The sequence below is a fragment of the Geotrypetes seraphini genome, chromosome 11, assembly GCF_902459505.1.
Source record: "Geotrypetes seraphini chromosome 11, aGeoSer1.1, whole genome shotgun sequence".
Classification (NCBI taxonomy): Eukaryota; Metazoa; Chordata; class Amphibia; order Gymnophiona; family Dermophiidae; genus Geotrypetes; species Geotrypetes seraphini.
The window spans coordinates 16,637,585-16,651,900 of NC_047094.1; the positions used below are offsets into that span (position 1 = coordinate 16,637,585).

At 39.7% G+C, this 14,316-nt stretch overlaps 1 protein-coding gene across 1 annotated transcript in view; it reads right to left on the reverse strand.

The window, feature by feature from the left end:
• The window catches only part of EIF3B (eukaryotic translation initiation factor 3 subunit B), a 43,665-nt gene continuing 29,349 nt past the window's right edge, over positions 1 to 14,316 (reverse strand). Inside the window, exons 11-19 of the mRNA XM_033963338.1 lie at positions 14,029 to 14,101; positions 10,088 to 10,210; positions 8,504 to 8,582; positions 7,194 to 7,332; positions 6,961 to 7,086; positions 6,630 to 6,707; positions 5,458 to 5,566; positions 3,043 to 3,161; positions 1 to 548 (exon numbers count right to left, since the gene is read on the reverse strand). Coding sequence (XP_033819229.1) covers positions 3,058 to 3,161; positions 5,458 to 5,566; positions 6,630 to 6,707; positions 6,961 to 7,086; positions 7,194 to 7,332; positions 8,504 to 8,582; positions 10,088 to 10,210; positions 14,029 to 14,101 — 831 coding nt within the window. The 3' untranslated portion in view covers positions 1 to 548; positions 3,043 to 3,057. The remainder of the gene's footprint in view (positions 549 to 3,042; positions 3,162 to 5,457; positions 5,567 to 6,629; positions 6,708 to 6,960; positions 7,087 to 7,193; positions 7,333 to 8,503; positions 8,583 to 10,087; positions 10,211 to 14,028; positions 14,102 to 14,316) is intronic.

Here is a 14,316-nt window from a genome sequence, read left to right on the forward strand (position 1 = left end):
TTCAATAGCTTTTACTTTATTTGTATCTTGAAATCTAAGAGAGATTCAGTCACAATCTGAATGGAGGAGGATAGAGCCCACTGTAGTGCTGGTTCAGCACACTAAAATATACAATTTTAAAATTTGTTTTTTTGTTAATGATCTTCCACACACACCAATCACCTGTCCATTTACTTGGGAAGTAGAAAAAGCCCTTCACAAACAGAACCACTGTACTAGGGTGTGTAGTTCCAGAAAGTGAATTCATGGTGTATCACAGCCAGGTGCAAGGGACACCTGCAATTAAAATCAGTGTTCTGTAGTACCTCACCAAGAGTCCGAGATACACCTGCCAGTGCTGTTTGGAAGGGAAAGCACGAACAAGTGAATAAAAATGTAAAAGCAGTGCTCTTTAATGGTAGTAAGGTTCAAAAGGCACTACGATGACTTCAAGAGAGAATCTGGGACATTCGCTGTCCAAAGGAAGGGCAGCTGAGAGACTGGAGGCGATCACGTTGTGTGAAGGTTCTGGGCAAAGGAACTTCTTTTCAATTCAAGATATGATGGTGCTGGAAAAACGGAAAAGAAAACACTTACTCTCAAAGAAAAAAGAAACCTAATTAACAAAGCACAAAAAATAAATATACTCCATTAAGGAAGATTGAAAGACTGGGGTGGCAATTTAATTTTTTAATCCGGAGCAAATGCATAGTTCTTCTCAACAAAAACAAAGCGGTTGTGAAAAAACACACTCCCCTGTGAACATCTTACATTAATAAATATTTCAATTATTGTAATATTTTTGAAACAGGAGGTGCTCAGTGTGACTGCATAGTCAGGTGAGCGCAGTAGCATTCAGTACTTAAGTCATGCACAAGCTATACAGCCCATTGCAGCATACCATCCTTGGACCCTCCCTTTTGCTGAAAACATTACATTAGTGATTTCTATTCCGCCATTACCTTGCTGTTCAAGGCGGATTACATCCAAACTAAAACAAGAATTACATTTCAACTTTGAAGTAATAGATTAAACGGTGAGATAAAATTTTAAGGGAGAATTATGGGTTTTAGATAATTATGGTTTTTGGTAACTAGAAAAATTAGAGAGTACTAAGGGTTTGTAGAGTGTTGGATGTTGGGTTGGGATTGTTGTGCTGGATAGGTTTAATGTGTTTTTTTGAAGAGTATGGTTTTAATTTCTTTCTTGAAGGTTTTGAAAACAAATTGTGCAATAGTTCCAGAAGGAGACACGGTACTGTACATAAGTAATTGGATGACAGCTCATGGTGTCAAGTCCTAACAATCGAAAGCACAATGGAGTAGGAGGAAATTGCTGGGGAACATTACTTGTAATTTATTCATGTAGGATTCTCACATTCCAAACTGACTGACATCTGCTGTAAGAGATGGTAATAATTATTTCAGAAAGTAGAAACAATTTTTTGAATTTGCTTGTTATAGAAAATGATATAGATAAAAAATACCTGCATTACAATGACATGTTTTCTCATGATTGTTGCTTATACCTAAATATTAGCTTATCCGAGTATAAGCCGAGTTAATAGTCCCCCAACTCATAAAGTGTGTATGTGTGTGTGGGGGGGGTGGGTGGGGAAACTTAACTCAAGTATAAGCCAGAGGGTGTTTATATTTAGTATATTCTTTCCTCCCCTGTGATGTCCCACATTTCTCCCTTTCCTCTTGGTGTGGGTATTTTTGACCCCTTTCTTTCCCCCTCTCCTCCCTCTAGTGACCAAATCTTCTCTGTCACTTCCTGCCTACCCCCCCCCCCCCCACTCCATGGTGACCAACATGTCTTACTACTCCCTCTTGGCTGCTGCCACCACCAACAAAGAAATGAAAATCTGCATATGCTCAAGGCCTCCCGGTAACCACCTTTTCAGAGACTCAGAGGGCAGAAGCCAGGAGGCCTCGAGCATGTACAAACGCTCAAGGCCCCACACCAGCCCAGCTTGCTTGCACTTCCCCTGTCAGCTGTAGCCAGGAGAGTGGTAAGAAATGCTAGTGCAGAGGGGGGCAGGAAGAAAAAAAAAAAAAGAGAAGTGGTTAAGTTACCATTGAATGAAAGGGGACACACAAATTTCTTCTGCCACAATTATAAACTTGGATTCCAATTTTTGGACTTCTTTTGGGTCTAAAAATCTCAGCTTATAATTGAGTATATACGGTATATCATATTGGGGTATGGGAGAAAAGCATTAATGTTTTAATCCTTCAGTAAATACACTGGATCATCAGCATAAGCACAAAGAGCCAGCATTAAACAGGAGCTCTTTCAACAGCAACACAACTTCAGAGCTTTTGACCATCCACAAACTCATCGTTACACTTTACCTGACAGCTGTTATAGCAGCCTGTGTTGCTAGAATTTAATATGACACCCCCCCTCACAACACCAAAAAACAAAGCGTGGGAGTGTGTGGCACAGGAGTTAGGGTTCAAAACCCTCGCTGGTCTTTGTGACCCTGGGCAAGTCACTTAATCCCCTCATTGCCCCAGGTATACTAGATAGAGTTTGAGCCCACCGGGACAGATAGGGAAATATGATAAAGTACCGGAATGTAAACCACTTAGGATATAAGTGGTACATAAATAATAAAATAAATAAACATAAATAAAACAAACACGCTTTCCTAGAGTAGGAAATCAAATCTCACCACCACTTGCTTGTGTTATAAATATGAGAAAATGAATTCTGAACAAATGGGTAATAAGTTGTTTAAATCGACATGGGGTCCATTGACCAGTTTTATTAATTTTAATTAAATGGTTTATTCCCCTATTACTGGTTTGATTTGCACATCCAGGGAAGGGGGGTGGGTGGGAGGGAGAGCGATATTATATTTGGATTTGTTTATTAACTACATGTATGTACTGTTGTATGGTTTTATTGAATAAAATGGAATTAGGGTGGGTGGGAAAGGGAGAAAATGGTTTCTCATATATTGATTGATGGATGTAAGTGCTGTTTTTCAAATGACTTTATGCACTGTGTTTAGACTGAAAAATTAATAAAGATATATATTAAAAAAAATCTCACCACCACTTAAGTGAACTACTCCTGATCTCCAAGGGGAATAATTTCTTCACTGACAAAAAACTCAATTGTCTCTTCCTCCCAGTCATCTATATTGCTGTCCAGTTCATCTGTATCCACACCTGTAACAGAAAATGGTCAGGAATCAGTATGGAGTGAAGTATAGCAGAAATTGCTAATTAATTTGCTAACTAGGCTCCAGCCTACAGCAAGTCCAATAGAAAAGAGCAGAGTGAGCCTGGTCTTCAAACCCTACTTTAATAGCAATAAATAATAAGAACCATGCATAAAACAGTCTTTTATCAGTCATAACATCTTGCATATCATGGGCTTGACACGGTCCATGTTTCGGCTAATCACCTGCATCAGAAGTCCTGAAACACACAATATTTTAAAATATCTTGTAACTTAGATTAACACAAGATAAAGATAGTCTACACAAATTAAAAAATAATATAAAGATCAAGGGCTCCTTTTATCAAGCCGCGCTAGCAATTAACACGCGTAATAGCGCACGTTAAACCGTCGCCCATGCTAGCCGCTACCGCCTACTCTTGAGCAGGCGGTAGATTTTGGCCAGCGCGGGGGTTAGCGCGTGATGAAACGTCACGCGCGTTAACCCCGTTAGCACAGCTTGATAAAAGGAGCCCCAAATATAAGATTAAAATTTTTTTAAAAAAATACATACCCATAGGTAAGTAACAAACCAACAATGAAAATCAAAACACATATTTAGAAAATGCAATGCACAAGTTTCGCTTTTAGGCCAGCTGCAATTATTTTGTAAATTCCTGAAAATTTTATTCTAGCAATTTTTAAATAGTTTAACTACAGCCTCAACGAAATGATAATATAGTTATTTTTCTTATGTACTTTAGTTTTTAATTAGTTCTTCCTTCTCCTATGTTTTCTGCTATGTACTCTAGTCTTAATTATATGTAAACTGAGTCGAACTCCACTGAGAGATGACCCGGTATATAAACCAAAGATTAGATTAGAATCATCTAATCACAAAGTGTTCATATATAAATTTCTCTGTGTATACTTGTATATGTTTCATAAGTATTCATTAACAGAGAAGGGATCAATTTCTTGCAAGCAGTCAGATACGCTTGCAAGCAGTCAGATAATTCATGTCATTTAATTAAACAGAGTAATTGTAGTAATATATGCTGAAAATGACAATTTTTGCATTTAAACACTGTGATTATGGTAGTATAGGCCAAGGAAAGTCCCGGCATAGTTGTGAAAAACAACAGAATCTAAGGAGATGTAATCTGAAGTCTGTTACATCTCCTTATAAGGCTTCAAAAAACCAAAATATCCGCCAAAAAGAAAAACTACCAAAAACAAATTGGTGAGAGCTTTAAACTCCCTTTGAAATTACCCCCGCATCTGAGCAAAAGCAATAAAGTTATTATTATAAGGACTTTCAGTACGGGCTTAGGCAACACTGCGATTCAAATTTAGCCCGGAAGCACTGAGAATAATTCCAAATTAGGAGAAAAAAGGCTGAGAAGTGCTTCAAACCCCCCAGAACAACAAAATTTTCAAAATAATCAAATACTGAAAAAAATCAAAACTTAAACTTTAAATAAAAATTGCTAAGATAGTTTCAACTTAGCTGAGTCCCATCAAGTTCGTTTCATCACTCTATCTCCATAGAGAAATTTATATATGAACACTTTGTGATTAGATTATTCTATGTGCATTGCATTTTCTAAGTTATGTGTTTTGTTTTCTAAAGTATCTTCAAGGATTTGATTTTCATTGTTGGTTTGTTACTTACCTTTGGGTATGGTTTTTTTAAATTTTTAATCTTATATTTGACCTTTATATTATTTTTTAATTTAAGTGTGGACTATCTTTACCTTGTGTTATCTATTCTATGTTACAAGGTATTTTAAAATATTATGTGTTCCAGGTCTCCTGATGCAGGCGATTTAGCCGAAACATGGATCGTGTCGTGTCCATGATTTGCAAGATGTTATTATGACTGATAAAAGACTCTTTTATGCATGATTCTTATTATTTATTGCTATTATAGTGGGGATTGAAGACCAGGCTCACTCTGCTCTTTTCTATTGGATTTGCTTTTATTCATGCAGAGGTGACTGTCTCCATTTGTAATTGCAAGCTCCAGGCTACATCCAGGGAAAATGCTTACGGCCTCCTTTACAAAGCCACACTAGCGTCTGCCGCGCGGCAACAGCCCCGAAGCCCTTTAAATCTCTATGGGCTTTGGGGCCATTAGCGCAGCGTAGCCACTAGCGCGGCTTTGTAAAAGAGGCCATTAGAGTACCTGTCTGCTGTTCAATGGAAACTGCCTTAAATGAATCTCTTCATCAAGGTGGTTAATAAATCCCAATAAATAAATAAATTTATTCCGCCATAGGTGCCCAGTAAAGAACAGGTTACCTCCTCTCAGTTCCAGACGCTCAGCTTTCTGCTCCTGGTACAGTTTCTGAGCCATCTCGCGGTATTGTCTGAACTCCTCCATCATGGTGCGCCTCCTTTCTACCAGTTCCTAGACAGAAACAAAGGGTTCTTTTTTATTATATTCTACATCACATTTTTCAAAGATATATCAAAATTATCTGGGGAAATGAAAGCAATTTTTTTCTGCTACAAAGTGGCTTTGAACATAAGAAGTTGCCTCCACTGGGTCAGACCAGAGGTCCATCGCGCGAGGCGGCCCATCAGGCCTATGACCTGTGAAGTGGTCCCTGACTATTCCTATAACCTACCTCTACTTCTATCTGTACCCCTCAATCCCCTTATCCTTTAGGAACCTATCTAAACCTTTCTTGAACCCCTGTAGCGTGCTTTGGCCTATCACAACCTCCGGAAGCGCGTTCCATGTGTCCACCACCCTCTGGGTAAAAAAGAACTTCCTAGCATTTGTTAGTGGTTGAAATTTTATACTTATATTCTGTTATGCTATAATTCATTTTTAATCTAAAAAAACCTGAATTCCATTCTAATATGGGATTGCTTTAAATCTTGCAGAAATATGTTATATGGTTGATTTTGAAATTTTAATCTTGCCTGTTTCCTTGAGTCCTACTAGACCAGTCCAAACCAGTGAGTTAAATGCCCTGACCAGCAGACAGAAGGATAATAAAGAGTAGGTGTAGCCTGAGGCAGTCACTGACTCAAAAGTCCAAGATAAGAGCCCACTCCAGGATAAAGAGATTTAGACACCCTCTCCACTTGCAGTGGTCCAGAAAGGTCCCACTACATTTCATTGGGACCCTTTTAGGACAGAGAAGGGCCCTGAGGATTTTCCTTTGTCCCCAGCCCCCCAAATAACTGGCTCTTCTGGCCTTTGGTGCTGAAACTGCTAGATATAGATTTATTGGAGAAGCAAAGACAACTCCTGACAAATTATCCATTCCCCAAGCTCTGTCCTTGGGTAGATGCCGGTGCCTCATGTCCTCCAGGTCTTTCACCTTCTCCAGCTCTTTTCTAAATAAGAAGTGACCCTTAAAAGTGTAGCTTGCTAAGGCACATATTAGAAACTGAGTGCCTATGTCAAAATCAACCGCTTCCCATATCCCCCACGCACTATTTTCACTACCTAATCTTACCTTGGAAGCCTTAGATTGACTCAGGCGATCCTTCTGTTCAAAGATCTTAGAATACTTCTTTAGATCTTTCTTAATTTGCTATTTAAAAAAATATAAAGAAGTAATTTTAGTTTTGGAAGTCATGCTACATATTAAAATATACTGCATGTTCTCCTTTTTAATGCATCAGTACATAAAACAAATTATGCAGTATCAATTATCAGCATAATACAGTATAAACATTTATTATGTAAACAATATCAGTCAATTGTCACTCAAAATAAGAAACCTCTCCCTCTTTGTACAAGGCATTAGGCAAGTTACAGTACTGTTTAGGAGAGAGAGATTTTACCTTTATCTGATCTTGGCTAAGCAACGTCTGGGGTCTAGGTCTCCACAGCAGCTGACAAAATCGGTCTTTATTGTTCTTCTGGAGAAGACGACCTTGGAAGGTCCACAGCCAGTAAGCATTATCTACCTGAGGAAACAACAGTGAAGCTAAGTCTTTAGTTCAAGATTTTTTTTAAAAGCACAAAGAAAAGACCATTCAGAGCCATAGCTAGTCATTTCCACTAACTTGAATACCTTGTGGCTCCACCAGGACACAGATGTGACAACATAACGACCTGTTGGGTCCCACTCTACATCCGAAGCCGTATAATGCTCAGCAATGTTCATTATAGTGCAGTCAGAGGTATCAACAAATGCCAAGGCACCATTCATACTGGGGGAAAGCAGAAAAAAAAATTGCTATATAAAGGTGCTCTTTTACAGAAGAATGATTCACAGAACTCTTAAAATGCTGAAATTTAGAGTTTTCATGCACTGATCAAGCATTGGCTGCAGCAGTATAATTGGCTGTTAACTAAGAGCAGTTCCTGGCTCAATATCTTATTCAAGGGTTTCTTCAAAAGCCTCCCACATAATAGGAGCAAAACCCAAGATCTCCCAATTCATTTCCAAGTACGATTCTCTATAAATTACAATAGAAAATGTTAAAGCTGAACAGTACATTCCAATAAGCAAGTGATTCACAAACTTTCCAGCCAGCGGGACACTAAATCCAGTGCCCCAGCTGGAAGGCACCCGGAAGTGCACAGAGGCCCATCTTGCCAAGACCCGCTTTGGTGGAGGGATCCAGGAGGTGTGGGGAGAGGAGGAGAGATGCCAGCCAGAAGGAGATTTCAGGTGTGCCGTGACACACTGGCGAGGAGAGTCGTTCATGTAGGCCAGCTGCCTACAGGACGTCCTGTAGGCCAAGGGTCCCCAACCCCCGGTCCGCTGTCTTGACAGCCAGGTCGCAAGAGATCCCCTTGCGCAACATCTTTCCATCTCTCCTTCCCATCCCGCACAGCAGAACTCTGCTGGCAGAGGGAAGGCCCCGGCGGGGAAGGCAGCGAAGCAGCCTGTTCAATGCTGCCGCCACTGCTGTTTGGAACGGAGGCATGTCGGCCTCATGGTGGGAAGGTTGGCGAGGTTCTGCTGTGCGGGATGGGAGATGGAAAGATGCTGCACAGGGTGATGGGTTGGCGGGGTCATCGGGGTTCTGCAAGCTCAGGGCTCCCACTGATTCTGCATTATGGAAAGTTGTATAATTTCTATTACGATATTATAACTTAATAATAATAGAAATGTAATGTATATTGTGTATAGAACTGCCCTACGAAACCACCCTGAATCCTGCCCCCCACTCATTACCGGTCCCTGGAAAAATTTGCTTCTATAAAAGCGGTCCTTGGTGTCAAAAAGGTTGGGGACCACTGCTGTAGGCAGTTAGCCGGCGTGGACGACTCTCCTCCTTGCCAGTGTTGCGGCACACCTGAAATCTCAGCAGGTACACAGTTTGCGATACACTGCAATAAGCTAATGCTAGCGTTAATGTAAGTAATACCCACCTTCTCAAACCAGCAAGCACCAAAAACTGTCCCTGGGGGCTCCAGAAGATTGTGTTGGCCTGTTGCTTATCAAACATTTCTGAACAGAAACAAAACTTAGATAAGTATTGCTGCAACACCTCAAATCTCCATATATTTATCCACTAAATAGTTAAAGTGTGCCACACAGGAGCAGACAATGACCAACAAGGAATGGGACACTGTGAAGGAACTTTCTAGTGACCGACCAATAGGATTTTTCACCAGGCATTCAGTTTGATATACAGTAAAAACTGAGGGGAAATATGATTAAGTCTACAAAATCCTGAGTGGAGTAGAACAGGTACAAGTGGATCGATTTTTCACTGCGTCAAAAATTACAAAGACTAGGGGACACTTGATGAAGTTACAAGGAAATATTTTTAAAACCAATAGGAGGAAATTTTTTTTCACTCAGAGAATAGACTTTGTTGTAAGAGCGAATAGCGTAGCTAGTTTTAAGACAGGTTTGGACAATTTCCTGGATGAAAAGTCCATAGTCAGTTATTGAGAAAGACATGAGGGAAGCCACTGCTTGCCCTGGATCGATAGCATGGAATGTTGCTACTCTTTGGGTTTTTGCCAGGTACTAATGACTTTGACTGGACACCGTGAAGATGGACTACTGGACTTGATGGCCCATTGGTCTAGCCCAGTAAGGTTATTCTTATGTTCTTAAATGTATTGGAAGCTGTGGTTGTACTTGTTGAAAAAGGAAAAATAGGGTCAAATCTGGTCCTCAAGCATCAAAAATAGGTCAAGTTTTCAAAAATCCTGCAATGATCATGCATGAGACATTTGTATGTACTGCCTCCACTGAAAGGAAGTAAATCTTTTTTGTCAACTACTGTGTTACTGTCCTATTCCTGCAAGCTCTGTTCTCATCTGTACATACCTCGAACACTTTAAAATCATAAGTGTTCAAGGCCTGTGCGGTTAAGACAATTTCTAGGCAGTTTACACCGAAGAGAGCTGGACAATCAGCGAAGTACAAAATACAAATAGCAAAAGTACAACATATTTCTTAAGTCCGAGTAGAATTATTGTTATTAATATAACTTCTATTTAGGAAATAAATTTATCAAACAATACAGTCTTAATTTCTTTGCGAAATACGTCCTGTAATCTTTTGTAGGGGCAGGGTGCTATAGGTTGCTTCCCCTACAAATTAGCAATAGATGGGGATAAGGGAGAAGTTCTCTCTCCTCCTCTCCCCCAAATCATTGCTACAGGGATTGCTTGCAACCCCAATGCTAGATCTCAACCTCACTAGTACCATCCAGGACTGCTCCTAATACTACCTTTTGCAGCTGCCAAACTATTTCTAAGTTACCCCTGCTACTGCTGTTCTTGCCCAAGCAGCCAAATACATTAACAGCAGGTGTTGGTCCACATGGAGGTATGGTTGTGGCAGCAATGTACTGGCCTTCATCTGTGCCTGTTCTTCATGGCTAACCACAAGGCTACTGTTAAACATCTGGCCTTCTAAGTCTCTTCTACAGGTGAGCACTAAAATCTCCATTAAGGCATTCTACCACACAGTATCTATATATTAAAGGCACTTACTGATGAGTTCAATCTTGCCATTGTTTTTCACATGGTAAAAAGAGACTGATATTCGAGGCACCTCGCCATGCAAGACTGCAAACTTGCTTCCATTGGGCTCCCATGCAAATGCTATGATGCCATCTGTAACAGGAGACAGATACAGGTGATGCACAGAGTTGCCCATCTCACGCAGCAGCTGTTGCCTGCTCTAGCAAAGACCATAATCAAAAAATTTCAGGCATAATTCAACTGATGTTAATTTTAGAAGAAAATTCAAACATGGTATTATTAAATAGCAACTGTCGCATTTATATGCCCAAAAATAAGTACCACATTTTGGGTGGAAATGTCGGTGCGTCTTATGCAGTGAAGATACAAATTTTTTATCCCCACCCCCATCCTTTTAAACCCCCCCCCCGCTCCAACTTTTTAAAACACCCTTATAGCCTGGTGGTCCAGTGTGTATCGGCACGGGCAGGAGCCAGCTTTCCGCATTGCTGTCTGGGCCCGCACCACTTCTTGATGGCGAGAACTGACGGCGGCCATTCAGGAAGCGACCGAGCAGTTTTGGCAAAATTATAACCATATTAAGGGGGTTTTGACACCATATATTTTATATTCCACATATCCAATAAACCTACATTGGTCATTGTCGTGACATTCCCCAGCATTGCATCAGAGCTCCAAGATTATTATGTACTATTCTGATTGCCGCATCTCAAAAATATAATGGAACTGGAAAAGGTACAGAGAAGGTCAAGGAAAATGATTAAGGAGATGGAATGACTCTTATATGAAGAGAGGCTAAAGAAGTTAGGGCTCTTTAGCTTGGAAAAGAGACAGCTGAAGAGGGATCCGATAGAGGTCTTTAAAATCCTGGATAGAGAACAGGAAAATGTGAATTTATTATTTAACTATGAAAAAGTAAAGTCTAGGGGACACTCCATATAAATAGACTTTTTTTTAAAACTCAACATATAGTTAAACCTGTCTACATTAACCAAAGGTTAACAAAGGTTTGGATAAATTCCTGGAAGAAAGGACCATAAAACTCTATTAAGATAAACCTGGGTAAAGCCACTGCTTGTTCCTGGGGTTAAGTAGAATGGAAGCTTGCTACTTTTTGGGACTGTAACAGGTACTTATGGCCCAGATTGGCCATTGCTGGAAATGGAATAAATAGACCTTTGTTCTGACCCAATATGACAGCTCTTGTGTTTTATCTTTAATCATGGGCTCTTTATCTGGCCACCTAAAGCAATAATCATTACCTACAATCCCCTCATTATTCTCTCAGCCTCCAGAACAGATGATCGAACATAAAGCTTTCCATATGGCAAAGTTACCATGCTTTGCTAGCATGTTAACTACTACCACTATCCATTCAGTTGTGTCCGACCCTTGCATACTCTGTAGGCCATCCTTCCCTGTTTTCCATGGCTTCTTTCAATTGCTTGACGATGTTCATTCCCGTGTCATTCTTGATGGTACCAACGGGCCTTTGGTCTCCCCTGCTTCCTTTTATCACTGACCCTTCCGAGTAGCACGTCCTTTTCTAGTGAATTTGCCCTCATCACATGTCCAAAATAGGTCAGTTTCTGTTTGGTAATCTTGCCTTCCACGGACAACTCTGGGTTTATATGATCAACATCTTTGAAGGGCCAATGTACTGATGTGCACACGGCTCCACAAGCCAAATGCTCACGCACAACTCAGAACAAGATGGCTACAAATAATTCCCCCAGAAACCTCAAAATTTCTGTCTCATAGCTTTCCAAATATATAGAAGACCCATCACCAAACTAGTTGTTCTCTGGCTCTATCTGTTAGTAAGGGTAAAAAATTCACATGTTTGGCACAAAAATGTAGCTGTGAACACCCAAGGATGCTTCTCAAGAGGAATGTTGCAATGTCACAAAGACAAGTTGGCCAACAAAGCTAGACCAATTGTACTGTCTGTGAACTGATCCAAACAGTAATGTGACATACAGATACAAAGTGAGGACTAAGTCACTGTTTTTCAGTGAAGCAGACGATAAGTCACTGCTTTCCAGTGAAGCAGACTTCAGGAGATCCATGGTAGCTACACTGACTTTGGATCTGATTCAATGAGATTTTACTTTATTGGTTAGAGGAGTACCTGTCTGTTCATAACAGAACTGGATGCTATTTACTAACTGTTTGGCTACTAGGATGCCAATTTTATTAGGGTCAGAGATGAACTGGATAGATTTTTTGATGGATTCAAGTTATGGCGAACATAGGGAGTACAATTTATTCATTAAGGGAATTAAATCTTCTGGGAAGCTCAGTCGATCTTTTGTTTTCAAGTTTGTAGAGATCTGATCTGGAATGAACTTCCTGACTCCATTAGGCTTTTAGGCCAGCTGCAATTATTTCGTAAATTCCTGAAAACTTTGTTCTTGCAATTTTTAAATGGTTTAACTACAGCCTCAATGAAATGATAATAATAGTTATTTTTCTTATGTATTTTAGTTTTTAATTAGTTCTTCCTTCTCCTATGTTTTCTGCCATGTATTCTAGTCTTAATTATATGTGAACTGAGTCGAGCTCCACTGGGAGATGACCCGGCATATAAACCAAAGATTAGATTAGATTAACACAAAAATGTATTTTCTACTTTCAGTAAGTACTACTATACATTCAATTGTGTCAGACCCTTGGACATTCTGTAGACCAGTCCTCACCATGCTTCCCTGTTTTCCATGGCTTCTTTCAATTGCTTGATGTTCATTCTTGTGTCACCCCTGATGATATCCAGCCAATGGGCCTTTGGTCTTCCCTGCTTCCTTTTATCACTGACCAATAAGTACTTTGAATGAATTTGAAGTACTGCTTTATTGTGATCCAACTGCCCATACAGTTCACAGGTAACTAGGATCAGAAGTTAACATTCTTCTACCTAAGGTAATTACTACTAGAAAGAGCACTTTTTAGGTAAAGTTAAAACATTTTTAGCACTTGGTAAGTTTTGGTAAATTTTAGTTTCTGTGCTTTACCAGCAATGACAAATGACTAGACACTTTACTTCAACATGACCTGTTCCTTTATCCCAACAATGCTCATAGAAGCTTACAATATATAAAAAGCAATAGTCAAGAAATTACGGACAACAGATTAAATACAACCTCAAATAATACCCATAGACAAAACTTTAGCAGTAACATGAGGAAAGGTTACAAGAGTGCATTTCTTAAAAAAAACCAAAACCAACAACCCCAAAATAATAAAATATTCCTTCCTGTCCAAGAAATATGTGTAAACAACAAAATCTCCCAAACCCCAGGAAGAAACTGAGATGAGAGGGAGAGACCGCTAGTAGAGGGGATCCACTCAAAAGGAAAATTAATTCAATTAAATATTACTAAAATATATAAGAGAGCCCTCAGTCACACAGCCTTCCTCCAGTCTCCCGGAGATAACGGCTGTCACTGGTTTGGGAGATTTTGTTGTTTCAGCTATATTTTCCTCTCCCATTTTTCGGGTTCATTCAGGACCCAAGAAATATGTGTAACATCACACCCTCATTAGAACAAATAAGTTTCTATGGAGTGGGGTAGAAGCCTAATAGTTAGTGCAGTGGCCTGAAAATCAAGGGAACTGGGTTCAATTCCCACTCCAGCTCCTTGTGACTCTGGGTAATTCAATTAACCCTCTACTGCCTCAGGTACAAAAGTAGTAGTACCTGTATATAATAAGTAAACTACTTTGATTGTAACCACAAATCCAATTCCCTTTCTGTTACGATTAATAGAAGGCTTACTGAATACCATTACCTCCCCTCCCCCCAAAGTAGATGGTCTTTGAAGTACATGTAACAGAAGCAACAAAATTGTCACATCCACCCCTCCCCCCAAAGTAGATGGTCTTTGAAGTACATGTAACAGAAGCAACAAAATTGTCACATCCAATCAGGTCATATATAACACACAATGTACCTTTCATTTCTACCACATCAACTGGAACCTGCTTCTCTCTCATTCGGAAGATCTCAAAATTGGTCACCACACCCTATAAAAAAAAAAAGAGAGAGAAAATGTAAATACTTCAGTCTATAAGTAAACTATATTCAGAGAACATGGACGTTATTTAAAAGATACCATCATGAAAGCCCAGACCAGATATATTCCACGTATTAAAGGTAGAACAAGGAAGAAATGAGAGCTGGCATGGCTAAAAGGTGAAGTGAAAGAGGCTATTAGAGCCAAAAAAATATCCTTTAAAGA